This window comes from Coregonus lavaretus (genome assembly GCF_964263955.1).
Source record: "Coregonus lavaretus genome assembly, chromosome: 4".
In the NCBI taxonomy this organism is placed as follows: domain Eukaryota; kingdom Metazoa; phylum Chordata; class Actinopteri; order Salmoniformes; family Salmonidae; genus Coregonus; species Coregonus lavaretus.
Genome location: NC_139991.1, coordinates 45,871,736 through 45,899,619, shown reverse-complemented (window position 1 = coordinate 45,899,619; position 27,884 = coordinate 45,871,736). Strand labels below are relative to the sequence as shown.

Below are 27,884 nucleotides of genomic sequence, written 5' to 3'. Positions count from 1 at the left end.
TAGCAGGTTATATGATAGCATAAGCCTATCAATGTAATTCTTATCCAATTCAAATCGATCACGCAAAGGTGTGTTAGACTGTAATACGACAAATGGAATGTATAAAGTAATAATTTAGGGCAGCGTTTCCCAACTCCGGTCCTCCAGTACCCCAAAGGTACATATTTTTGTTGTGGCCCCGGACAAACACACCTGATTTTACTTGTCAACTAATCATCATGCCCTTGACAAGTTGAATCAGATGTTTTTGTCCGGGGCAACAACAAAAATGTGTGCTGTTGGGGGTACTCGAGGACCGGAGTTGGGAAACACTGATTTAGGGGAAAGTGAGCCTCCCAGGATACCCCGAGCCTTCAAACCACCACTGAATTGTTGGCTTGTGTGTGAAAATGGGCTGTTGCCTTTTGTCCTCAGTGTTTCATGAGTGTCTATAACCAGTGGGTTGTCAGCTTGTGTTGTCTGGTTGTTTGTAATTTTACCGTCAGTATGTACTTGTAGGTCATTGATTGGTGGTGTCAGTTGGTCATTGATCTATGGTGTGAAGCAGGAGATCTGTTGATGGCTTGTTCTGTTCTGTCCTGTCCAGTCTCTGAGTGGTGCAGTATTCCTCTGGTGGGCTTAGGTTTGTCCCCTACAGTGCCATGGTATCTGCTCTCCCAGGCAGGGTGAGGTCTCTGGGGCTATAGTGGTAGGCGGATGTGCATGGCCGAGCTGTTGGGCCGTGCAGCCAGGATGTAGATGGCACTCTCCCTCAGGAAGTCTTCCCAGCTCACTAGTCTGGTGATGGAACAGAGAGGAGGTTAGGGAGCCATCTCCTCTAAACTGAGGTCAACCAAGGAAAGGCACACACACACACACAGGCCTGTTTACTGCAAACACACATAATTATATTTAGTACACACCTGTTGTCATCTTTCTGACTGCTTCTCTCACTGCTGGAGCTGGCTGGACTGCTCTCAGATATGGGGCCAACATGGCTAATACTGCCTCAGGAAACACACACACAAGACAGAAAGATTGTATCACTATACACTACAATTGGTGGTATTGAGTTTCCAACATGTCTGCCAAGGACAAGACACCCTTTTCCTTCGAAAAAGGATTTGTTTCAGCTGTGAAGAGGTCAGGTGCAAATATAGTGCAAAACCACATTCCCACTGAAAATGTCTCAGTGGGTTATTGAGACCAAACGGCTCTCTTCCAGGCCACAGCCAAACTCATTAATTATTAAAGCTAGAGGAAGAGAAAGGTTCAAGGTCTGCTTTGTGAACCTCATCGATGCTACATCCTCAATCTCTGGCTTAATATTATGTCTATATTATACACTATAAGTAAGCTCTATGCAAAAGCTGTAAATAAAACAGCAGCTTCTCGCCGTGTCTGACCAAAGAGGTGAATTAGAATGCATCAGTTCTGGGCGTAGACCCTCTCACGTCAACATGGCCCCCCCGTGTCCTCTTAAAGCTGATGAGTGAAGCCTTCTAGAGCTTCTCACAGAAGAACAAAAGCCTATCTTTTGATCTTTCTAATGAGAGGACTGGATCTTTCTTATCAAACCAACAGGGAATCATAATAGGAAGGGCTCTTGGAGTATAGGCTAGACATCTCAATTGTTCTTTCAACTTTATTGCTACCACCAGTAGTGTTTGATCTATGATTTCATTATTCCTCAGGTGGACTTTATCCTGGCCTTGGTGAGTGGGGGAGTGAAATGATGGGTGGAATGTCAAAAAGGAATAGGTTGTGTGAGATTACTTGTGGATTGAGGGCTTGGAGGTGCTGAAGAGAAGAAAAAGACATAACCCATGCCGTGCTGTGTCACTTACCCACAATTCACAGGAGAACACAATCCAATGAGTCTGTGAAGGATGGAACATAAAGTGGATGGAATGGCATTACATGACATACAGTGGGAGAAAAAAGCATTTAGTCAGCCACCAATTGTGCAAGTTCTCCCACTTAAAAAGATGAGAGGCCTGTAATTTTCATCATAGGTACACGTCAACTATGACAGACAAATTGAGATTTTTTTTCTCCAGAAAATCACATTGTAGGATTTTTTATGAATTTATTTGCAAATTATGGTGGAAAATAAGTATTTGGTCACCTACAAACAAGCAAGATTTCTGGCTCTCACAGACCTGTAACTTCTTCTTTAAGAGGCTACTCTGTCCTCCACTCGTTACCTGTATTAATGGCACCTGTTTGAACTTGTTATCAGTATAAAATACACCTGTCCACAACCTCAAACAGTCACACTCCAAACTCCACTATGGCCAAGACCAAAGAGCTGTCAAAGGACACCAGAAACAAAATTGTAGACCTGCACCAGGCTGGGAAGACTGAATCTGCAATAGGTAAGCAGCTTGGTTTGAAGAAATCAACTGTGGGAGCAATTATTAGGAAATGGAAGACATACAAGACCACTGATAATCTCCCTCGATCTGGGGCTCCACGCAAGATCTCACCCCGTGGGGTCAAAATGATCACAAGAACGGTGAGCAAAAATCCCAGAACCACACAGGGGGACCTAGTGAATGACCTGCAGAGAGCTGAGACCAAAGTAACAAAGCCTACCATCAGTAACACACTACGCCGCCAGGGACTCAAATCCTGCAGTGCCAGACGTGTCCCCCTGCTTAAGCCAGTACATGTCCAGGCCCGTCTGAAGTTTGCTAGAGTGCATTTGGATGATCCAGAAGAGGATTGGGAGAATGTCATATGGTCAGATGAATATAACTTTTTGGTAAAAACTCAACTCGTCGTGTTTGGAGGACAAAGAATGCTGAGTTGCATCCAAAGAACATCATACCTACTGTGAAGCATGGGGGTGGAAACATCATGCTTTGGGGCTGTTTTTCTGCAAAGGGACTAGGACGACTGATCCGTGTAAAGGAAAGAATGAATGGGGCCATGTATCATGAGATTTTGAGTGAAAACCTCCTTCCATCAGCAAGGGCATTGAAGATGAAACGTGGCTGGGTCTTTCAGCATGACAATGATCCCAAACACACCGCCCGGGCAACGAAGGAGTGGCTTCGTAAGAAGCATTTCATGGTCCTGGAGTGGCCTAGCCAGTCTCCAGATCTCAACCCCATAGAAAATCTTTGGAGGGAGTTGAAAGTCCGTGTTGCCCAGCGACAGCCCCAAAACATCACTGCTCTAGAGGGGATCTGCATGGAGGAATGGGCCAAAATACCAGCAACAGTGTGTGAAAACCTTGTGAAGACTTACAGAAAATGTTTGACCTGTGTCATTGCCAACAAAGGGTATATAACAAAGTATTGAGAAACTTTTGTTATTGACCAAATACTTATTTTCCACCATAATTTGCAAATAAATTCATTATAAATCATACAATGTGATTTTCTGGATTTTCTTTTCTCATTTTGTCTGTCATAGTTGACGTGTACCTATGATGAAATTACAGGCCTCTCTCATCTTTTTAAGTGGGAGAACTTGCACAATTGGTGGCTGACTAAATACTTTTTTCCCCCACTGTAACAATGAAGGAGGGTAACACAGTGTAGTGCATGCACACACACACAGACACACACACACACACACACTCATTGTGAATGAATCAGTATCAGGGAGAAGATCTAAATCACAGTGAAATTGCCAACACTGAGATGAGGTGCAGTGAGATGAAGAGTTATAGAAATAAACCTAGCTTAAGTAAATTATTCCATACAGCTCAGAGGAGCCCTGAAAACTAGAGGAGCCAATAGGTCTCCAACAGGGCCGGCTCTACAAGGTAGCAAAGCCGGGCATGGACCCCCCAGATAGAATTTGTGCCCCCCCCCCCAGTTTTGTTTCCCAAAAACATAACAAATGTTATATTAATTACCCTGCCCGGTTTTGCCAATGTAGCGCTGCCGGGCCTGCCAGTAACACAGACCGGGACAGAGGCTACAGTTGAAGTCGGAGGTTTACATACACTTAGGTTGGAGTCATTAAAACTTGTTTTTCAACCACTCCACAAATTTCTTGTTAAAAAACTATAGTTTTGGCAAGTCGGTTAGGACATCTACTTTGTGCATGACACAAGTCATTTTTCCAACAATTGTTTACAGACAGATTATTTCACTTATAATTCACTGTATCACAATTCCAGTGGGTCAAAAGTTTACATACGCTAAGTTGACTGTGCCTTTAAACAGCTTGGAAAATTCCAGAAAATGATGTCATGGCTTTAGAAGCTTCTGATAGGCTAATTGACATAATTTGAGTCAATTGGAGGTGTACCTGTGGATGTATTTCAAGGCCTACCTTCAAACTCAGTGCCTCTTTGCTTGACATCATGGGAAAACCAAAAGAAATCAGCCAAGACCTCAGGAAAAAAATGGTAGACCTCAAAGTCTGGTTCATCCTTGGGAGCAATTTCCAAACGCCTGAAGGTACCATGTTCATCTGTACAAACAATAGTACGCAAGTATAAACACCATGGGACCACGCAGCCATCATACCGCTCAGGAAGGAGACGCGTTCTGTCTCCTAGAGATGAACGTACTTTGGTGCGAAAAGTGCAAATCAATCCCAGAACAACAGCAAAGGACCTTGTGCAGATGCTGGAGGAAACGGGTACAAAAGTATCTATATCCACAGTAAAACAAGTAATATATCGACATAACCTGAAAGGCTGCTCATCAAGGAAGAAGCCACTGCTCCAAAACCGCCATAAAAAAGCCAGACTACGGTTTACAACTGCACATGGGGACAAAGATCGTACTTTTTGGAGAAATGTCCTCTGGTCTGATGAAACAAAAATAGAACTGTTTGGCCATAATGACCATCGTTATGTTTGGAGGAAAAAGGGGTATGCTTGCAAGCCGAAGAACACCATCCCAACCGTGAAGCACGGGGTGGCAGCATCATGCTGTGGTGGTGCTTTGCTGCAGGAGGGACTGGTACACTTCATAAAATAGATGGCATCATGAGGAAGGAAAATTATGTGGATATATTGAAGCAACATCTCAAGACATCAGTCAGGAAGTTAAAGCTTGGTCGCAAATGGGTCTTCCAAATGGACAATGACCTCAAGCATACTTCCAAAGTTGTGGCAAAATGGCTTAAGGACAACAAAGTCAAGGTATTGGAGTGGCCATCACAAAGCCCTGACCTCAATCCTATAGAAAATGTGTGGGCAGAACTGAAAAAGCGTGCGCGAGCAAGGAGGCCTACAAATCTGACTCAGTTACACCAGGTCTGTCAGGAGGAATGGGCCAAAATTCACCCAACTTATTGTGGGAAGCTTGTGGAAGGCTACCTGAAACGTTTGACCCAAGTTAAACAATTTAAAGGCAATGCCACCAAATACTAATTGAGTGTATGTAAACTTCTGACCCACTGGGAATGTGATGAAAGAAATAAAAGCTGAAATAAATCATTCTCTCTACTATTATTCTGACATTTCACATTCTTAAAATAAAGTGGTGATCCTAACTGACCTAAGACAGGGAATTTTTACTAGGATTAAATGTCAGGAATTGTGAAAAACTGAGTTTAAATGTATTTGGCTAAGTTGTATGTAAACTTCCGACTTCAACTGTAGGTAGGGATAAAGTGTGCGCTTGAGCTGAGGGGTGATGTAATAATGTAATATTTTGTAGTTAAAATCCAAAAATGCATTCTGATTGGGCACCTAGCCATGCAATGTCATAAGGTACCGGAATCATAACTTTGTTTAGGAAGCTCATTGGATCCCAGGGTGGGGTTTCTTTCCTCACAGAGAGGGGGAAAAGTTGTTCACTTTTGCAGACAGCTACAGCTAATAATAGGCTAGCCAGTAGCTACTAGCTTTGTTACGTTTTGGTAGCGGCACGCTGAATAATTATAGCTAGTTGGCTAAGCTTTAATCAGCATGGATATAAAAAAATGGCTGGCCACTGCCAAGAGCAAAAAAAAAAAGAGGAACATGTCGAGAGCGATGCCAAGCTCACTGACCATCCTGCAGCAGGCCCGACCACCGAGATCGAGAAGGGCCAGGGCCTATCAACAGCAGCACAAGGGTAACATCACAACAAGCACCTGCACCTCTGTTACCCCAGTCACTAGCAACTGACGACCTGTTGAATCTAACCAAAACTGAACCAGTGGAGTTTATTGTGGCTCGAACATTCTTGTGAAGTGAAATCGCAACCACAGCCAGCAACAACAAATTAACCCCACTCAGTGTTCTTCAAAGACACGACGGGCCTTTGTCAGTAATGCCGGCTGTACTGTTGGCACTGAAAGATGATTCAAAGTTTTGGGGCATCTACAGCATTGTGAGAAAAATCCGATGAAAACCCAGCAGTCAAATGAAACCCCAGCAGTCAGCTTTAGTTCACAGCTCTCACAGGCACAGTCAATGATGTTGCTGCATCTCATACCATGTTAAATAAAACAAATATTAGTTATTTGTTTGCAGAGCAGGGTTCCCCAACTGGCGACCCGCGATTTCATAGATGTTTTATTGTTGGACATAAAAGGCTGAAAACACCAGAAAATCAGCTTCAAGTGATTGACATTTTGCAAATCTGTTCCAAAGTATTCCCACTTATAATAGAGATATATATACTGTAGGTGATTGTGTTCAAATGTAAGCAAGGTTTGAAATTATTATGTTTTAGTAAAAAATATATTTGTTTGGGCTTCTTGCAGTCAATTTGCAGTCTACAAAATATTTGTAATTATGTTCGGGCCCCCTGACCATCCGCTCAAGAAAAGATAATCCCGCAGCTGAATCTAGTTGATGTTCCCTGTTGTAGAGTATGAGGCGGATAGAAGAGGAATAATGTGTCATATTGAGTAGGAGCGCCTGACTGCAAGTCTGTGACAGACATTGAATTAACTTTTCAACCTCATCTCCTGTAGATGGATGTTCATGGGCTCAGTCTCACCAGCGTTACGCTCACCTCACGCTGCAGGACTGGGACTCCTTGCTGAACTTCTGAAACCAGGACTGCTGGGCCCAGCGGGTCTCTGCTCCCGTGACCAGAAAGTCTTTATCCAGGTCCAAACCCATGAACACTGACCGCACGTGGTCTCTCTCCTTAGCGCTTAACAGACGCACCAACGAGTTCTGGGAACAAGGAAGTGTTAATTTTGGCACTCTTTAGTCCAGTCTCATTTTGACTAACAGCAGAAATATTAGCTGTCATGTAAATTCCTAATTCAGCCTACGCAGATATTGAACATTACATAAAAAACAAACAGACACACACAAGCACAGAGATAGATAGATAGAGGAGAGGGAGAGGCACAAATCACCAGATGGTGCAGCAAAGTATTGGCAAAGTAGAATGGGTTGCACCTCACGTCATTGCCATTGTTGTCAATGTTCCACAGATGCATCAGCCACATTGGTGTCCAAAAGTAGAACGGGGGCTAATGACTTTCAAGGGGAGCTAATGATTGTTTCGCCCAGTGATGTAGTCGAGTCACTAAACCTCAAGTCCGAATCGGGAGACCCAAGTCCCCTGTACTCGAGTCCAAGTCAGAGTCACCAATGGTCGAGTCACGAGTTGAGTCACAAGTCCCTATGGCTGAAGTCTGAGTCTCAGTGCTCAAGTCCTGGTCCAATTGCTCAAGTCTGAGTCACTGGGTCCACATCAACTCAAAATAACAATATTTACCCAGTCATATAGTGTAGTGGAAAGATGAAATTGGTCAATAAATGGTTTGCTATCCCCTTTCCCTTTTAACTGTGCAACCAAATGTTTCCATATACATTACCAGTCAAAAGTTTGGACACACCTACTCATTCCAGGGTTTTTCTTTATTTTTACTATTTTCTACATTGTAGAATAATAGTGAAGACATCGAAACTATGAAATAACACATATGGAATCATGTAGTAACCAAAAATGTGTTAAACAAATCAAAATATATGTTATATTTGAGATTCTTCAAATAGCCACCCTTTGCCTTGATGACAGCTTTGCACACTTTTGGCATTCTCTCAACCAGCTTCACCTGGAATGCTTTTCCAACAGTCTTGAAGGAGTTCCCACATATGCTTAGCACTAGTTGGCTGCTTTTCCTTCACTCTGCCGTCCGACTCATCCCAAACCATCTCAATTGGGTTGAGGTCGGGTGATTGTGGGGGCCAAGTCATAATTTTTTTGAGAATGGCGCCGGAGAAGATGGCTGCCGTTTTAAAGCCCTCTAACCAATTGTACTATTATGTGTGTTTTCTCGCGTTATTTGTAATTTATTCTGTACATAATGTTTCTGCCCCCGTCTCTTATGACCAAAAAGAGCTTCTGGATATCAGGACAGCAATTACTCAGGGATGCGTGCTCAGTCCCCTCCTGTATTCCCTGTTCACCCATGACTGCATGGCTAGGCACAACTCCAACACCATCATTAAGTTTGCCGACGACACAACAGCGGTAGGCCTGATCACCGACAACGATGAGACAGCCTATAAGGAGGAGGTCAGAGACCTGGCCGTGTGGTGACAGGATAACAACCTCTCCCTCAATGTAATCAAGACAAAGAAGATGATTGTGGACTACAGGGAAAGAAAGAGGACTGAGCACGCCCCCATTCTCATCGACGGGGCTGTAGTGGAACAGGTTGAGAGCTTCAAGTTCCTTGGTGTCCACATCACCAACAAACTATCATGGTCCAAACACACCAAGACAGTCGTGAAGAGGGCACAACAAAGCCTATTCCCCCTCAAGAGACTGAAAATAATTGGCATGGGTCCTCAGATCCTCAAAAGGTTCTACAGCTGCACCATCGAGAGCATCCTGACTGGTTGCATCACTGCCTGATATGGCAACTGCTCGGCCTCCGACCACAAGGCACTACAGAGGGTAGTGCGTACGGCCCAGTACATCACTGGGGCCAAGCTTCCTGCTATCCAGGACCTCTATACCAGGCGGTGTCAGAGGAAGGCCCTAAAAATTGTCAAAGACTCCAGCCACCCTAGTCATAGGCAAGCGGTACCGGAGCGCCAAGTCTAGGTCCAAAAGGCTTGTTAACAGCTTCTACCCTCAAGCCATAAGACTTGAACAGCTAATCATGGCTACCCGGACTATTTGCATAATTTTTTGTATTATTTTCTTAAAAACTGCAATGTTGGTTAAGGGCTTGTAAGTAAGCATTTCACTGTAAGTTCTACACCTGTTGTATTCGGCGCATGTGGCAAATACATTTGGTTTGATGCAGCACTCCATCACTCTCCTTGGTAAAATAGCCCTTACACAGCCTGGAGGAGTGTTGGGTAATTGTCCTGTTGAAAAACAAATGATAGTCCCACTAAGCCCAAACCACATGGGATGGCGTATCGCTGCAGAATGCTGTGGTAGCCATGCTGGTAAAGTGTGCCTTGAATTCTAAATAAATCACAGAGTGAAGGGATCACCAGCAAAGCACCCCCACACAATAACACTTCCTCCTACATGCTTTACGGTGGGAACTACACATGCGGAGATCAACTGTTCACCCACACCGCGTCTCACAAAGACACGGCGGTTGGAACCAAAAATCTCAAATTTGGACTCCAGACCAAAAGATACATTTCCACCGGTCTAATTCCATTGCCTGTGTTTCTTGGCCCAAGCAGGTCTCTTCTTATTATTGGTGTCCTTTAGTAGTGGTTTATTTGCAGCAATTCGACCATGAAGGCCTGATTCACACAGTCCCCTCTGAACAGTTGATGTTGAGATGTGTCTGTTACTTGAACTCAGTGAAGCATTTATTTGGGCTGCAATTTCTGAGACTGGTAACTCTAATGAACCTATCCTCAGCAGCAGAGGTAACTCTGGGTCTTCCATTCCTGTGGCAGTCCTCATGAGAGCCAGTTTCATCATAGCGCTTGATGGTTTTTGCAACTGCACTTGAAGAAACTTTCAAAGTTCTTGACATTTTCCGTATTGACTGACCTTCATGTCTTAAAGTAATGATGGACTGTCCTTTCTCTTTGCTTATTTAAGCTGTTCTTGCCATAATATGGACTTGGTATTTTACCAAATAGGGATATCTTCTGTATAACCCCCCCCCCCCTACCTTGTGAAAACACAACTAATTGGCTCAAACGCATTTAAGGAAAGAAATTCCACAAATTAACTTTTAAGAAGGCACACCTGTTAATTGAAATGCATTCCAGGTGACTACCTCATGAAGCTGGTTGAGAGAATGCCAAGAGTGTGCAAAGCTGTCATCAAGGCAAAGGGTGGCTATTTGAAAAATCTCAAATATAAAATATATTTTGATTGGTTTAACACTTTTGGTTACTACATGATTCCATATGTGTTATTTCATAGTTTTGATGTCTTCACTATTATTCTACAATGTAAAAAATAGTAAAAATAAAGAAAAACCCTTGAATGAGTAGGTGTGTCCAAACCTTTGACTGGTAGTGTGTGTGTGTGTATATATATATATATATGCCACACATGCATATATAATGTGTACTACAACACTCATGATTCCCACTGGCTTAGTGGGTTCTGATGGGTTCTGGTACCTCTGTGCGGAACTTCCTGAGCACTCCCAGGGACTCGTGGTAGAGGAAGTCACACCACTCAATCTGGCCCCTCTTCTCTGGGTCCAGGGCAGCGAACTGAGCCAGTACCTCCTCTTCCTGCTCATCAGACAGGTCCTTCTCAAACAGTTGCTTGGACACAAAGTGGCGGTACTGCAGCAGCTCATCCGACACCAGGCACGACTCTACACAGCAAGATAAATTAATCACAACACCCAAAATGAATCATCACAAGCAGTGATCCAGATACAATTAGTTTATGATTATTATTAATTTTACAAAGGTGAAACGCCTCTCATTGATTTCCCTTCACATCCCTTCACACAGTAGGAAACAAGGCTCAAATAGTGTGTAGTTTTATAGTTACCTGTAACAGACAATTGCTAACAAATACATACAGTAACAGGTCGTTACCAATAATTACTAATTGCTAATGTATTAAAAATAAAAAACTTAAATATCACATTTACATAAGTATTCAGACCCTTTACTCAGTACTGTGTTGAAGCACCTTTGGCAGTGACTACAGCCTTGAGTCTTCTTGGGTATGATGCTACAAGCTTGGCACACCTGTATTTGGGGAGTTTCCCCCATTCTTCTCTGCAGATCCTCTCAAGCTCTGTCAGGTTGGATGGAGAGCGTTGCTGCACAGCCATTTTTAGGTCTCTCCAGAGATGTTCAATCGGGTTCAATTCCGGGCACTGGCTGGGCCACTCAAGGACATTCAGAGACTTGTCCCGAAGCCACTCATGTGTTGTCTTGGCTGTGTGCTTAGGGTCGTTGTCCTGTTGGAAGGTGAACCTTCGCCCTAGTCTGGAGCAGATTTTCATCAAGGATCTCTCTGTACTTTGCTCTGTTCATCTTTGCCTCGATTCTGACTAGTCTCCCAGTCCCTGCTGCTGAAAAACATTCCCACAGCATGATGCTGCCAACACCATGCTTCACCGTAGGGGTGGTGCCAGGTTTCCTCTAGAAGTGACGCTTGGCATTTAGGCCAAAGAGTTCAATATTGGTTTCATCAGACCAGAGAATCTTGTTTCTCATGGTCTGAGAGTCTTTAGGTGCCTTTTGGCAAACTCCAAGCGGGCTTTCATGTGCCTATTACTGAGGAGTGGCTTCCGTCTGGCCGCTCTACCATAAAGGCCTGATTGGTGGAGTGCTGCAGAGATGGTTGTCCTTCTGGAAGGTTTTCCATCTCCACAGAGGAACTCCAGAGCTCTGTCAGTGACCATCGGGTTCTTGGTCACCTCCCTGACCAGGGCCCTTCTCCCCCGATTGCTCAGTTTGGCCGGGCGGCCAGCTCTAGGAAGAGTCTTGGTGATTCCGAACTTCTTCCATTTAAGAATGATGGAGTCCACTGTGTTCTTGGGGACCTTCAATGCTGCATACATTTTTTTGGTACCCTTCCCCAGATCTGTGCCTCGACACAATCCTGTCTCGGAGCTCTACGGACAATTCCTTCAACCTCAGGGCTTGGTTCTCTCTCTGACATGCACTGTCAACTGTGGGACCTTATATAGACGTGTGGGCCTTTCTAAATCATGTCCAATCAATTATATTTACCACAGGTGGACTCCAATCAAGTTGTAGATACATCTCAAGGATGATCAATGGAAACAGGATGCACCTGAGCTCAATTTCGAGTCTCATAGCAAAGGGTCTGAATACTTATGTAAATAAGGTATTTCAATTTTTTGTAGTTAGCAATAAATTAGCAAACATTTCTAAAAACCTGTTTTCACTATCGTTATGTGGTATTGTGTGTAGATTGCTGAGGATTTGTATTTATTTAATTAATTTTAGAATAAGGCTGTAACTTAACAAAATGTGGAAAAGGTCAGGGGGTCTGAATACTTTCCGAAGGCACTGTATGTACTGATCTATTAACCTCTTAAGGATCTGACCTTTTTTTCAACTTTCGCCTAAAATGACATACCCAAACCTAACTGCCTGTAGCTCAGGACCTGAAGCAAGGATATGCATATTCTCGATACCATTTGAAAGGAAACACTTTGAAGTTTGAAGGAAATGTGAAATTAAGGTAGGATCTGGTAAAAGATAATACAAACAAGAAAACATGTGTTTTCTAATTTTTTTTGGTTCCATCATCTTTGAAATGCAAGAGAAAGACCACAATATAATATTGCAGTTTAGGCGCAATTTAGATTTTTGCCAATAGATGGCAGCAGTGTGCGTGTAAAGTTTCAGATTGATCCAGTGAAGCATTGCAATACTGGACTATTTTGTATCAAGTCTGCCGAATTGGTCAATTGATACATTTTCAAGTATATAACTATAGAGAACATACAAAAATTATATGGTAATACAAAATGTAAGTTTACACACTCCCAGGAATGTCATACATGATGGATCATTAGCTTATACCCTAACTTTCACACATCTAGATGGCCGGGCGGGGTGGGTGTGGAGCCAGAGACAGCAGGGGTTCAAACTGTAGAACCCAGTTCCTACATTTGAATATAAAAATGGATTTTATCAAACAAAACTATGCTACATTTTATCTCTGGGACCCTTAGGATGACAAATCAGAGCAAGATTACTGAATGTAAGTACATTATTTACCTTCAGAGGTGAATGTATCACATTTTGTTGTTGTTGTGCACTCTACTCAAACAATAGCATTGGTATTTTTTCACTGTAATAGCTACTGTAAATTGGACAGTGCAGTTAGATTACCAATAATTTAAGCTTTCTGCCCATATAAGACATGTCTATGTCCTGGAAAGTTTGCTGTTACTTACAACAGTCATGCTAATCACATTAGCGCACGTTACCTCAACCGTCCCGTATACGGGACACCGATCACGTAGAGGTTAATCTGTCTACCGTGCTATACCCAATAAAGCATACTTGTCTCCACTTATAGAGATCTGTCAGCTATGAAATGTATTGTGCTCTAGAGCTGCAGCAGTATGACAGTATGACTGACCAGGGATGATCTTGCACTGCTTGAAGGTTTCCATTAGGCTGTACATCTCCTCTTCAGTCAGAAGCAGGTTCACATTGTCCTGTGGGAGGGAAAGGTCACGGTTAATGGGGAGAGATCGGATACAAACTGCCGTCTGAAGTATAGTCAAGTAGAGGGTACTGGAAAGCAGCACGAAGTAGGTTTGGGCGGTATACCATAGACCGAGGTATTTGGAAATAGCCACGGGATGGTTTTTCAATACCATCAATACCTTTTTTTGAAACATTTTTTCAATAAATTTTTTTTTTGTTGTAGCTACTTTTGAAGTAAATACCTGCAGTCAACTTGTGCATTACGATAGGAAATAAAGCAGATTACGTTCTTCATTTCACCTCTCATGTTATTTTACTTTATGAAGCTTACCGAAGTACCCCACAACAGCTGAGCCAGTCATGTGTTTGTTTGAAAATAGCACAACAGGAGAAAGCAGGAGCAGGTTAGTCCAGCTGTTTATTGACAGGGGTTGTGTTTTATATTGAAAGTCAACAGTGTTGTTTTTGCTTCAATAGAGTGATCAGGGGCATTTTCATCAGATGACAACAGAAGTGCAGCGCTATTTGGCTGGCAGCCACACAAGTAAATGAGCGTACAATGAAAAAGCAAGGTATTTCTTGCAAAAACGATGCATGGCCATCATATTTCTAATGTTTATCATAGAAATAATATAGCCAGCTACATTTCCTAATGGTTTGCTTAAAGTTAATCTTGCATTTTACCAGAGAAAAGTAGGCTACACCACGAAAAGTAGGCTACACCACGAAAAGTAGGCTACCAGAGAAAAGTAGCTACAGATCAGTCCGAGCGCTGTCTGTTGATAAAAGGGCTGTAAGTAAGCATTTCACTGTAATGTCTGCACCTGTTGTATTCGGCGCATGTGACCAATAAAATTTGATTTGATTTGATTTGATTTGATTTGATTTGAAATGCCCATTAGTGAATTCTCATCTCAGTGGAGAAGTGCAGCTGAAGCACAACATTTGTCTGATGCCGAGCAAAAATTACAATAAGAAGCATTTTAGATCTGTGTTTACAAAACACAGCAAGATATCTCTTAGGGATTGAACTTTATTTATAATAAGGGCTACATCGTACCTCTCTGAAATGAAAATGGATGGCCCTCCCTTCAGCAAAATATATTTGACCTAAACCCTCCCTGAACGCTTGAAAAAACAAAGTGACCCTCCCCTATACCCAAAATAATAATTAAAACATAAACTCATTCTAAAACACTGAGAAATATTGAAATTTCATCAATTACAATTTACATGACCCTCCCATGGACTAGATAAAAAATACTAAACCCTTGACTGATATTGAAAAAGCATGACCCTCCCCCATTTTCCACCAGGTACCAATTCTGTACATTTCGATCCATCCTTTATGGGTTTTATCTTTTTTTTCAGTGTAAAAAACACAGATTTTTGCGTTAACGACCCATAAGTTTAACTTGCTAGTTATATAAGTAAGGGGCTGAATTAATAAGGAGACGGGGCATCATATAGTGTTAGCTTTCTGCCGTGTTTGAGAAGTCAAAGCCCTTTGGATGAGTTATCTGGACAGCTGTCACTGCTATGATTTCCTTGCGTTTTCTCTCCTCTCTGTTCTTGGCCCTCTGCTCCTCCCCCCTCTTCTCAGAGCAGAGCAGGGAGAGCATGTACACATGCTGCTCCAGAGCCAGTACTGTTCTTCCTTCAGACAAGCATGCGTCAAAATTTTGTCCATTTGCACATTTTATCTTGTTCACATTCACTTGTAAATGTCCAAACTCAAAATTCAGTAGCTCCTACCTATATATGTATGACCTGGATTGCCTGTCTTTGCAATTCATTTATTTTCGTTTGCGCTCATTAGCATATTTAGCTAGCAGCCTCCATGGAAATTCGCTATTACTTCTGCTAATTTTGTTAGCATTCTGGTAATAGACGCCCAATGGGATTTTTTGCGTACTAAGCCAGTAATACCGTAAATCCCGGGATGAGAGAAGGCCGGTATGAACATCTGGATACCGCCCAACCCTAGCACAAAGTGTGACCCACTGCCCTCATACTGTATGCGCTATAATGGCGTGTACCATAAATGAAGTGTTGTGCCCCCAAATGGATTAATGTGCAGTGTGTCTGAAGCATGTTCTAGAAAGCCCTGGTGTGCTTATTATGCAGTTTCTCTGAAGCTATTATTATCAAGTGTGTCAAGTGTATTAGATGGCTTTATAGTATTGCTTCTTAGAAACTGTCCTGAAATTTAAAAAAAAAACACAGTAATAGGAAAATATAAGCAGCCATTTTACTACACTCCAGAAAGGTGATGAGTCTGAATGTGCACCATATGTCTACCTGATTCTGTCTACCATGCTGTTCATGCTAAAAACTTGGCGAGGGAGCAATTCAGGTCGAACACATTGAAACTTCCATTAAGTGAATTATCTGCAGCAGGTGTGTGGAGGATGCGGAGGCTCTCAACCCTGATGAGCAGGTTGAGTTGAGGAAGTTGGAGGATGAGGATGACAGAAGGTAATAATTGAGGTGGATAATTGGCCATGATGTGTGAAATCTCTGGGTAGCCCAGGGTTATGGAGATCACATGAAGATCAAACTGTTTGATTTCCAGTAGCATCACCACCTAAATATATTTTGATTAAAGCTTTACGCACTAATATGGAGCTTGAAAACAGGATATGGAGTCCAAAACTAGAGCTCTGTGTGTGCTATTTGGGCTTTCACTAGCCCCTTTACGGAATCAAATTAACAATAGCTTCAGGAAAGATAGGCCTATCCTTTAGAGAATGTACAGTGAGGGAAAAAAGTATTTGATCCCCTGCTGATTTTGTACGTTTGCCCACTGACAAAGAAATGATCAGTCTATAATTTTAATGGTAGGTTTATTTGAACAGTGAGAGACAGAATAACAACAACAAAATCCAGAAAAACGCATGTCAAAAATGTTATAAATTTATTTGCATTTTAATGAGGGAAATAAGTATTTGACCCCCTCTCAATCAGAAAGATTTCTGGCAACCAGGTGTCTTTTATACAGGTAACGAGCTGAGGTTAGGAGCACACTCTTAAAGGGAGTGCTCCTAATCTCAGCTTGTTACCTGTATAAAATACACCTTTCCACAGACGCAATCAATCAATCAGATTCCAAACTCTCCACCATGGCCAAGACCAAAGAGCTCTCCAAGGATGTCAGGGACAAGATTGTAGACCTACACTAGGCTGGAATGGGCTACAAGACCATCGCCAAGCAGCTTGGTGAGAAGGTGACAACAGTTGGTGTGATTATTCGCAAATGGAAGAAACACAAAAGAACTGTCAATCTCCCTCGGCCTGGGGCTCCATGCAAGATCTCACCTCGTGGAGTTGCAAAGATCATGAGAACGGTGAGGAATCAGCCCAGAACTACACGGGAGGATCTTGTCAATGATCTCAAGGCAGCTGGGACCATAGTCACCAAGAAAACAATTGGTAACACACTACGCCGTGAAGCACTGAAATCCTGCAGCGCCCGCAAGGTCCCCCTGCTCAAGAAAGCACATATACAGGCCCGTCTGAAGTTTGCCAATGAACATCTGAATGATTCAGAGGAGAACTGGGTGAAAGTGTTGTGGTCAGATGAGACCAAAATCGAGCTCTTTGGCATCAACTCAACTCACCGTGTTTGGAGGAGGAGGAATGCTGCCTATAACCCCAAGAACACCATCCCCACCGTCAAACATGGAGGTGGAAACATTATGCTTTGGGGGTGTTTTTCTGCTAAGGGGACAGGACAACTTCACCGCATCAAAGGGACGATGGACGGGGCCATGTACCATCAAATCTTGGGTGAGAACCTCCTTCCCTCAGCCAGGGCATTGAAAATGGGTCGTGGATGGGTATTCCAGCATGACAATGACCCAAAACACATGGCCAAGGCAACAAAGGAGTGGCTCAAGAAGAAGCACATTAAGGTCCTGGAGTGGCCTAGCCAGTCTCCAGACCTTAATCACATAGAAAATATGTGGAGGGAGCTGAAGGTTCGAGTTGCCAAACATCAGCCTCGAAACCTTAATGACTTGGAGAAGATCTGCAAATAGGAGTGGGACAAAATCCCTCCTGAGATGTGTGCAAACCTGGTGGCCAACTACAAGAAACGTCTGACCTCTGTGATTGCCAACAAGGATTTTGCCACCAAGTACTAAGTCATGTTTTGCACAGGGGTCAAATACTTATTTCCCTCATTAAAATGCAAATCAATTTATAAAATTTTTGACATGCGTTTTTCTGGATTATTTTGTTGTTATTCTGTCTCTCACTGTTCAAATAAACCTACCATTAAAATTATAGACTGATCATGTCTTTGTCAGCGGGCAAACGTACAAAATCAGCAGGGGATCAAATACTTTTTTCCCTCACTGTATTTATCACACGTATGCTAAATAGTCCAAACTCTGCCTGCCAGATATCATAAAAGGGGGTGCCAGAACAGGAGAACAGCAAAAGGAGGGGATGCAGAGGTGGTGAATCAAATCTGGGGGCTGCTAGAGACAGTCTGCTGGGTAACATTTGTACTTTAGTATTTCAGAGGATTGCGTAAACACACTGTGTTCAATATGAGTCAACAAATAATCCCATAATTGTGAGTGCATTGATTAGCCTGCATGGGGAGGCAGTTTCCTGGGCCTGGATCTGGCTGCGTACCATACTCACTCTCACTCAATATCCACCGTGCTCAATCACCTCAGCACCGGGAGACTGCCGACTTCTGTTCTGTACATAGTGGGATGTGTTGAACTTGGTGTATAATTAAACACCACAACCCACTTTCCTGGCTACTGTATGTGTTTGTGTATTCTCCAGCAGGTTTGTTAAACTATTGCTCAAGATCAGTTCATGGTGAAAATAATCCCATTTGAAATCCTCATGGAGCATTACTAAACATACACTACATGAGCAAAAGTATGTGGACACCTGCTCGCCGAACATCTCATTCCAAAATCATGGGCATTAATATGGAGTTGGTCCCCCCTTTGCTGCTATAACAGCCTCCACTTTTCTGGGAAGGCTTTCCAATAGATGTTGGTACATTGCTGCGGGGACTTGCTTCCATTCAGTCACAAGAGCATTAGTGAGGTCGGGCACTGATGTTGAGCAATTAGGCCTGGCTCACAGTCAGCGTTCCAATTCATCCCAAAGGTGTTCGATGGGGTTTAGGTCAGGGCTCTATGCAGGCCAGTCATGTTCTTCCACACCGATCCCAACAAACCATTTCTGTATGGACCTCGCTTTGTGCACAGGGGCATTGTCATGCTGAAACAGGAAAGTGCCTTCCCCAAACTGTTGCCACAAAGTTGGAAGAACAGAATCGTCTAGAATGTAATTGTATGCTGTAACGTTAAGATTTCCCTGAACTGGAACTAAGGGGCCTAGCCCGAACCATGAAAAACAGCCCCAGACCATTATACCTCCTCCACCAAACTTTACAGTTGGCACATTGCATCTGGGCAGGTAGCGTTCTCCTGGCATCCGCCAAACCCAGATTTGTCCGTTGGGCTGCCAGATGGTGAAGCGCAATTCATCACTCCAGAGAACGTGGTTTCCACTGCTCCAAAGTCCAATGGCATCGAGCTTTACACCACTCCAGCCGACGCTTGGCATTGCGCATGGTGATCTAAGGCTTGTGTGGCTGCTCGGCCATGGAAACCCATTTCATGAAGCTCCCGACGAACAGTTATTGTGCAGACGTTCCTTCCAGAGGCAGTTTGTAACTCTATAGTGAGTGTTGCAACCGAGGACAGATGATTTTTACGCGCTTCAGCACTCTGCGGTCCCATTCTGTGAGCCACTTCGCGGCTTAGCTGTTGTTGCTCCTAGACATTTCCACTTAACAATAACAGCACTTACAGTTGACCGGGGCAGCTCTAGCAGGACAGAAATTTGACAAACTTACTTGACGGTGCCACGTTGAAATTCACCTGAGCTCTTCGGTAAGGCCATTCTACTGCCAATGTTTGTCTATGTAGTTTGCATGGCTCTGTGCTCGATTGTATGCACCTGTCAGCAACAGGTGTGGCTGAAATTGCCGAATCCACTAATTTGAAGGGGTGTCCACATACTTTTGTATATATAGTGTAACTGTCAACCACAGTAATCAATTGGATGACCTGCCATAGGTGTTTCTGATTATATGTTCATCTCCCGAGTAATGCCTGGAGTTTTTTAAATGTATTTGTTCATCCAATCTAAACAAGTTTAAATAGGTTACTCTATCCTGAGCACTTTGGGGATTTGTGCACCGAATCAAATAATAACATATTGAAAGTAATTACTTATTATGTTGCAAAGACCCTTAAGCAATAACAATAAAATATAGGGAAACTGTTGTTGTGACTTTATGGTCCCCTTGACAGTGGAAAAGTCTAGTCAGAGGTGACAGCAGCACCAGCTCTAACCACTTTAGACAAAGCCCCAAGCCCCATGACTGTTGGTGAGAATGGCACAACACCAAAGCTGTGAAATTAAATGTCAAAGGGGACACAGCTAGACATTTTGGATGACTGTACTAGGCAATAAAATAAATAGTATTAGTTTCTGCAGCTTCGATGACAGTTCTTACACTCTTAGAAAAAATGGTTATTTTGCTGTCCCCATTGGATAACCTTTTTTGGTTCCAGGTAGAACTCTTTTGGGTTCTATATAGAACCCTCTGTGGAAAGGGTTCTTCATGGAACTCAAAAGGGTTCTACCTGGAACCAAAAAGGGTTCTTCAAAAGGTTATCCTATGAGGACAGCCGAAATCCCATTTTAGCTTCTAGATAGCACCTTTTGAGTGTAGAGTTGAACTCTTCAGAGATGAAAAGGTGTATTTTTCTCACTGTCACTTTCATCCTCTTCTATCACTGTTCATCACTTCACTTTCTCCCTCTCACCCATACTGATTGTGGGCCAGCGAGGAAAAATTACATTGGCTGGAATTATCTTAAGAGAAAATACTTATATACAGTAAAATGCAGATTTATGCTGCACAGTGTGCGGGGACGAGGTGTGTTCAGGTTCATAAAGTGTGTGTTGTTAACACTTGTGCGTTTTAGCGGTTAGAGCGTTGGGCCAGTAAACAAACGGTTGCTGGTTCGAATACCCGAGCCGACAAGGTGAAAAATCTGTTTGTGCCGTTGCGTAAGGCACTTAACCTTAATTTGCTCCAGGGGCGCCGTATTACTATAGCTGCCCTGTAAAATAACACATTTCACAGCACCAACCCGGTATGTGACAATAAAACTTTTTTTTTCATTTTTTAACAGTGGTGGGTATGACTCAAGGTGAAAAAGAGATTACATTTTTCTTTATTTTTTTTCTTTGTGGAGTGTGGTTGGTCTATGTGAATAGCCAATGGGAAGTTCAGATTGACTGAGTGACTCACGCAGTAGTAGCAACTCCAGCCTGTCGCGGTGTGGGCTGTCTCCCTCATCTCCTGCAGGAGTTCGGTGCGCAGGTAGCCCAACTCCCTCAGACAGCCGTCATGGAAGACACGTGTGCAGGTCCTGCAGGGGAACAGGTCGTCGGCCGTCCACACCTCACACACCTCGCACATCTCATCATTGACCGGCTGGAGGAAAAGGCAATTAAGGTCACTGGGTTAAAGGTCATACTCATAATACTCATGGGGGTTTGATGCCTACATAGGAGGACTGTAAGTTGTATTTCAAATCAACTAGCTGAAAGATGCATCCGTATGTCTGTGAAATTTAAGTCACTCACACACAGACTCTCAGACAGAGCAGCTTTAAATCGGATGGCACCATGATGAATGCTAGTGGTCCTCTCATTGATGTTACAGTCTAGACAGGGTATTGGCTTGATTAAAATAACGAATACAAACAATTTTGTGTCAGTCTGCCGATTATGCCATGCACTCAAATATTTGATTTAAGTTTGGATCAAAGCTTAGACAGCACTGTTTTCTTTCATAGTAATTTAATAAGTATGGAGTGACATGTATCATTTTAGCAGCATCAGTTTAGTGTTGCTCTTCTCCTCTGATTTCAGGTCCGTCCCTCAGGACTGTATTTACAGGCGGAACACACTTGACTGTCAACACAGTGAAAATTCTTATAGTGGGAAGTTTGACTATAGCAAAATCAGTTATAATAATAATAAGTTAGACTCAATTCACTGTATGTGTATTTACCTTTTTCACCTTAGTTTTTATCCTATCCCCATGGTCATCTGGACTGACCTTGTCAAACCTGGTCCCTGACAGGTGACCATAGCCAGAAGGAATCATACCTCCTCCATGCTCAATACTCAAACCTATTAACTATATCCTACAGACAGTGTGGTCTATACTCATCACATTATGAAACGGATGTAACTCAACAGTAGTTTCTAACCATCTTGTCTTTTATCATTATGTAGGAGGATTCTTATTACAGTTATTCTGTAGAATTAGTTATTCCATCATAATTATATCTGATTTTTTTGTAACTCCTTGACTAATTATGCTATTTTTTGTCTCTTATGTGAAGTATCCTACAGCTCCAAATATGAACAATTAAATGTAGGTCTGATATCTATAATTTATTATCTTTTGTAACAAGTGTTATATTAATAATATATTCCATTTAGCATATATTAGTATAACACTTGTTATATTTTGTTGCTGCTATGGCCATCTGTTTCAGTCAGATGTTAATGTTTTATCTGCTCCTCTCCAGTCTGACCCTGAAGCTCGTATTATTGTAACATATTATTGTTCATTACTGTAAATTGTCCAATCTCTATTCGATTAGTTATATCTGATGAGCACCATTAGTGATAGAAAGCATAACAACAATCACAATCCTCTCTAAGAGTCCTATTATAACAGTGTGCTCTTCCTAATAGCCCCAACCGGCTGATTGGTCATCTGGTCCACTCCTGAACCCCGCCCCCCTCCCTGACCACCTCAGGATCCCAATTAGTTATGGTGACCCTGGGTTGTGAGGCAGGGCCAAGGCCTCCTCTCTGAGACAGCCCGAGTACCCGCCCACACCACAGCACGCTCTCTATGAAGAGCACTTAGACACAAGCTCTACTGTGGAGTGGAAATAGCTGGTGTGACAAAAGCATATGTAGGGGATACACATGGTATACACAGTCCAATGAAATGCTTACTTGCTTATCTATAAATGCTTATCTCACCTATGGGAGAAAATGATAGACTCACCATACTTAACAGTTGTTTAAGTCTCTTTTCAGTCGGAACATCAACTCAACTGGAGTGCATGGGGGATAATACTGTTGCCATTGTAATTCCTTTAAAATCTGACATGCATCTTTAAAACCCCAAGGTCTGGGGATTTAAAGAACAAAGTGTGGATTTAGTAAAAGTAAATCCCTTATTGTACAATACCCCACACTACCTTACCTGCTCTCTTTGTCCCAGTGCTATTTCTACAGGCTGGTCATCATTGGCATCTCTCTTGGGACGTACAAAGGCAGGTGGGGTGAGCTGATGGCCGGTCTTGTCCAGATCCTCAGGCTCCACCCCCTTCCCGTCCCGTAACCTATTCCAGGCCTCCTGGTTGACCTTACACTCGTCCCTGGTGGGTGCCGGAGCAGCAGCTTGCTGGGAGGTCCCTGAGGGCCCCACTTTGCTGTCTGTCTCCCCGTGATCCCCCTCCTTCTTCGGGTTTAGTGGTGGCAAGGCTTCAGCCGGCCCCTCTCCTTCCTCTCCAGATCTTTCCCCCTGGTTTGTTGTGGATGGAGCGCGTTCCTTCAAGCCCTGCTGAAAGGCAGAGACGACCGAGGTGCATTTCTGCACCTGCTGCTTCTTGGACATGAGCACTCCCATGACTAGAAAGAAAAAGAGAAAGAGAGAGAGAGAGATTCATTATTACTGCTCATCAATCACATCCCACTGGGCACAGATGTCAATTCGACATCTATTCCACGTTGGTTCAACGTCCTTTTATTGAAATGACGTGGAAACAACGTTGATTCAACCAGTGTGTGCCCAGTGGATGAAATGATAGGAGCAGTAAACATAAATCAACAAATGAAATGGATGGGAAGAGTAGAACAAAACCCAGTAATCTCCAGACAACAAACACAACATGTGTAACTAACTACTTGAGCTCATTCCACTCGGCTCATAAGTGACCATGAATTCCATTATTGAAAATGGGGTAGTTGGATTCAAGTTGATTACACGGTACTTAGAGGACACATGTTGCGATCTGAAATCCAATCCCATTCATCCAGAGTACAACAGGAGTCCTTCCCGGTCTCTGTCCTTCCCTGACTCTGTCCTCTCCTGTCATTCTCAAGTTGAATGGCTTTAGGCTTCTGTTCTTAGGGCTGTTGGTGTACTATTTCCTCCTGCTCAATGACAGGATTTGGAGGACATTCTCGCCTCACACCCATAGGCCTTTACAGATACAGCCTCCTTCTGTGGACAAACTCATAAATGTCCTCAGAGTGACAGGAGGAGATAATTATGCTGGTGTAATTAACCTCACCCAGTGATGTGTCCTTCCTCCCTTAGCTCAGTGTTGAGGTGATGGGGGACGGGTGATACATCAGACAGTCAGACACAGTGATGAGGCTTAGGTGGTCTGTCTGGGTACTGTCTCATATTAGATAGGATTGACAAAGTCAGGAGTAATGGCAAGGTCCAGGGTGGTCATCTTTGTTGAATCTACTCAGAATGTACTGAGGAAACATACGATTTATTTGTCACGTGCACAGGATACAACAGGTGGAAAACAGTACAGTGAAATGCTTACTTGCAAGCTCTTTCCCAACAATGCAGTATTAAATATCAATGGTACGAGGAAATAATATAAATGTGAGCTAGTGTAAAGGTGTTTCCAGACACCAGAACTAAGTTAAATGAAAGTGAAGGACTTGCACTGTGAATAAGGAGAGGAAAGACCATGCAGAGGATCATATAAAACATGAGCAGGTAAAAAAATATATTCTTTGCTCATGTCAGATATCTTCCATGATGGGAAGTCAGACTGTATCTGGGAGTTGGAGCTCACATATTGCTGCAAGACTCATGGTACCCTGTTGTGGGAAGAGTATATAGAGCTCACGGGGTATCTGATGAAAACCACAGGGAGGCTACAGTCAGGCTCCACTGGAGGCCATCCCTGGCTGACCAGACCTGGCACACACACTACAATCCTGACTAAAGGGCCTGGCACCCCCTGATAGACATAAGAAATCTGCCTGTCATTACTTAACATCCTCTCCTGGAGCTGGAACTGCTCGTATAGAGACTGAGCAGTGTAGCAGTCCTCCCCGTTTTTAGGTTAAAGGGGCAGTGCAGTTAAAAACATGATTTTCTTGTTTTTTTTTAAATGATATTTCCACACTGTGGTCGAAATAACACTCTGAAATTGTGTAAGAGCTGTATGGAGAGAAAAAAAGCCTGGAATTTCAGCCTTTTCAGGTGGGATGGAATTTTTGGCCCACATCATGATGTCAATGTGATCCGATTATGATAGACCAATTACTGTTCATCTGGGTAAGGGAGTGGGCTCTAGATGATCCTATGAGCCAATCAGGGCTGTGTATGTAAATATCTTCCCATTTGTTTCCTAACGCCCGCACGATCAGACTGAGCATTTCAAGGGCCAAAGGAGGCTCATGGAAATACATTCTTAAATAAACACACACATTGATTTATTAGACATACAGTGATGACTTAACAATGAATACCAAAGACTGCATGGGGGCTTTAGTTGAAGCTGACACAAGTTGGTCAGTACAAGCTTTGTACCTTAAAGGGAATTGAGAAATACGCCACTGGTTGTCTAGCAGGTCTGCAAACTCAAAGCTTTTGCCAAGAAACTGTCAAAAATGCTAACATTTTATTCCCGAAACTGTCACAAAATAATATACTTCCCCTCACACTCGGCTGGTGTTTTAGTAAGAGCGTTTTACACTAATCTTACCTCATGAGACACTCAGAATGTGTAGCCTATGATCAATAATTTATAGTACTGAAAACTTCATTTATTTACAGAGGGAGTAAAGACTCAAGATGTCTGTAAGATGGCAACAACCTTTATCTTTTGGCCCACATACTACAACTCAGGCTAAATCCAGAGAAATGTGTAGAGGAGGAGTGCTGTGGTTCCGTCAGGCTGGGTTTTCACTCGTTTCCTACAGGAGCAGCTGCCTGTGCTGCTCTGCACAGAAGGTCAGACCACTCTGAATGATTTAAATGCCCCTGGATAATTTCTTTGGGAAGAAGTGGATGGAGTGGAAAACATGGCCACTCCTTGGGGCAGGACCTGACATATATGCATGGCAGAGAGAGAATCCCAATCTGAATGAGCTGCACTGCGACAGCCTGAATATTCTCCCACTAGGTCTCGAGATATGGGCGTCATTCTAGGCCCTTTTATTGGCACTTGTATCTTTCATATTTTTCCGTATAACTAGACCCGTAAAGCCTATGGCGAACTGGGTCTTACTGTAATACAGCAAGAATAACGATTGGGCAGTGTTTTTGGCAGAGCAACAGCATAGTGAATTTTCTCAAGCTCAAGAAGAGCACTTTCACATGCAGTGATCATCTCTGATTTATTTTTTTATGAGCGGTCAACATTTTGCAACATTTAACAGATATCACTGTTAGATGTCTTACACTACTGCTTACTCAATGTGTGAATTGTTGCCTACAGAACCCTCTGAATCAGTTTGATTAGCTTTAACAAAGACCTCAAACTGAGTTTGCTCTCTGAAGCAAGTCCCCTAATGGTGGTGAACAAGATGGATGGAGCTCACTGCACCGTCTTGGTGTGATTTAAATATTAATAATTTTGGAAGAAGATGGCGCCGTGGTGCTCTTTAAATCCCTCTGATCTAGCTCTCGCGCCCAGTAATCCTGTTTGTAGGCTGTCTACACTCCACTGGTCAGACATTATCTATCAGAACGAGACCATGCCTGGAACTGCCAGCCAGCTCTGATGAAAGTCCTTGGGTGTTATAAAGAATCTAGTTTTGTCCCGCAGAGATGACATTTTGGCAAAGACAGAGCACATGCCAAACAGGAAATTAATCGTGGGCTGGAATTAGAATGGGTTGGCTCCTGTGAGCCGTGTATCAGGGGCAGATCAGGACACCTTGGTTCTCCATAAGTATTCAGTCAGACACCTCCTCTGCACAGGTGTCTAAACACGTTTTATGCGAGTAAAGCCATACCGTATAACAAAAAAAATCACGACAGCTGTGATGGAAACAGGAAGTGTCGGTACAATTTTATAAATGTCAACAGACACTTTGTTTGTTTGACATTGTGGGATCTTTTTGTGCCTGTAAAATTATTCATGGGACAAATTGAGGTGGAAACAATTTCTTGCTCAATTGTTGATAGAATAACCATCATGTTAAGGCAAATTTGCAGTCACCCCACTAGGCACAGACGTCAATTCAATGTTCCACATTGGTTCAAAGTAATTTCATTGAAATGACGTGGAAACAACGTTGATTCAACCAGTGTGTGCCCACTACAACTGGAAAAAGCATGCACAGTTTATTAGGCTACAGATGAAAGCTATAATGAACTTCACAGGATGGTGAAAGTGTACGCCGATGAGCTTGATGCTCCTTTCCAATAAATATTGAGGGTCGTAATTTGTATGCTATGACATGATGATCAGTGCTTAGCTGCCAATGAACAAATACATTTCATCAAAATAACCTAACCTTTCTACTTTAACATTTGTTTATTTGGATCTCCATTGGCTTTTTAAGAAGCAGCGGCTATTCTTCCTGCGATCCACACAAAACATGACAAGTAACAAAACACTGATAGACAAGGACAGTCACAAATGTAAAATACAATGATATACAAACAATACAACTAAAACAGTGTGTGTGTGTGTGTGTGTGTGTGTGTGTGTGTGTCCTTACAGTCCCCACCATTCCATGAGAGGTTGTTTAATCCGTTTTTTAATAAAGGTAATTTTGCTGTTTGCTTGAGTAATTGGAGATGGATGGGAGCGAACTGTCTTGAGAGCATGCGCAAAAACCTGATTGGGTAAGTTTGCCATTTATCGCAATAGTTTGTGTGACAAAACCATCAATAGATTGGAAAATGCAACGGAAACATATTGAATTTATGTTTTTATTCGGTACATGAGAACTTAAGCGCAGGAGTTATTTTTATGTGCACTATATCACACACAGCCTTTTATCCGCAACAAGTCAGTTTGATGGAAACAAACCTCTGGTGGGAAAATGTGCATATTTTTTTAATGCATATTTTACATAATATTTGCATGAAAATCTATCGCAAATTAAATGGAAACCTAGCTACTGTTGAATGTCATCCAAGTTTAGCGCCTACATTATTTTATTTTATTCCTGCATTATACAAACTGGTGGATTTAACAGATTAGTTCAATGAATCCAGTTTCACAGTAAGGGTTGTGGTTCTGGGTCT

The 27,884-nt window shown here is 42.8% G+C and overlaps 1 protein-coding gene across 1 annotated transcript; it reads right to left on the bottom strand.

Moving 5' to 3' along the window:
- Window positions 1–680: 680 nt before the first annotated feature.
- On the bottom strand, window positions 681–23,276 carry LOC311127709 (PHD finger protein 24-like; the record flags this gene model as incomplete). The annotated part of the gene is made up of 8 exons (XM_084159579.1): window positions 681–777; window positions 903–983; window positions 1,827–1,859; window positions 6,900–7,066; window positions 10,463–10,665; window positions 13,431–13,509; window positions 20,865–21,050; window positions 22,851–23,276. 8 exons carry the CDS (start codon window positions 23,274–23,276, stop codon window positions 681–683), a joined length of 1,272 nt encoding a protein of 423 aa, XP_084015705.1.
- Between the last annotated feature and the right edge of the window lie 4,608 nt (window positions 23,277–27,884).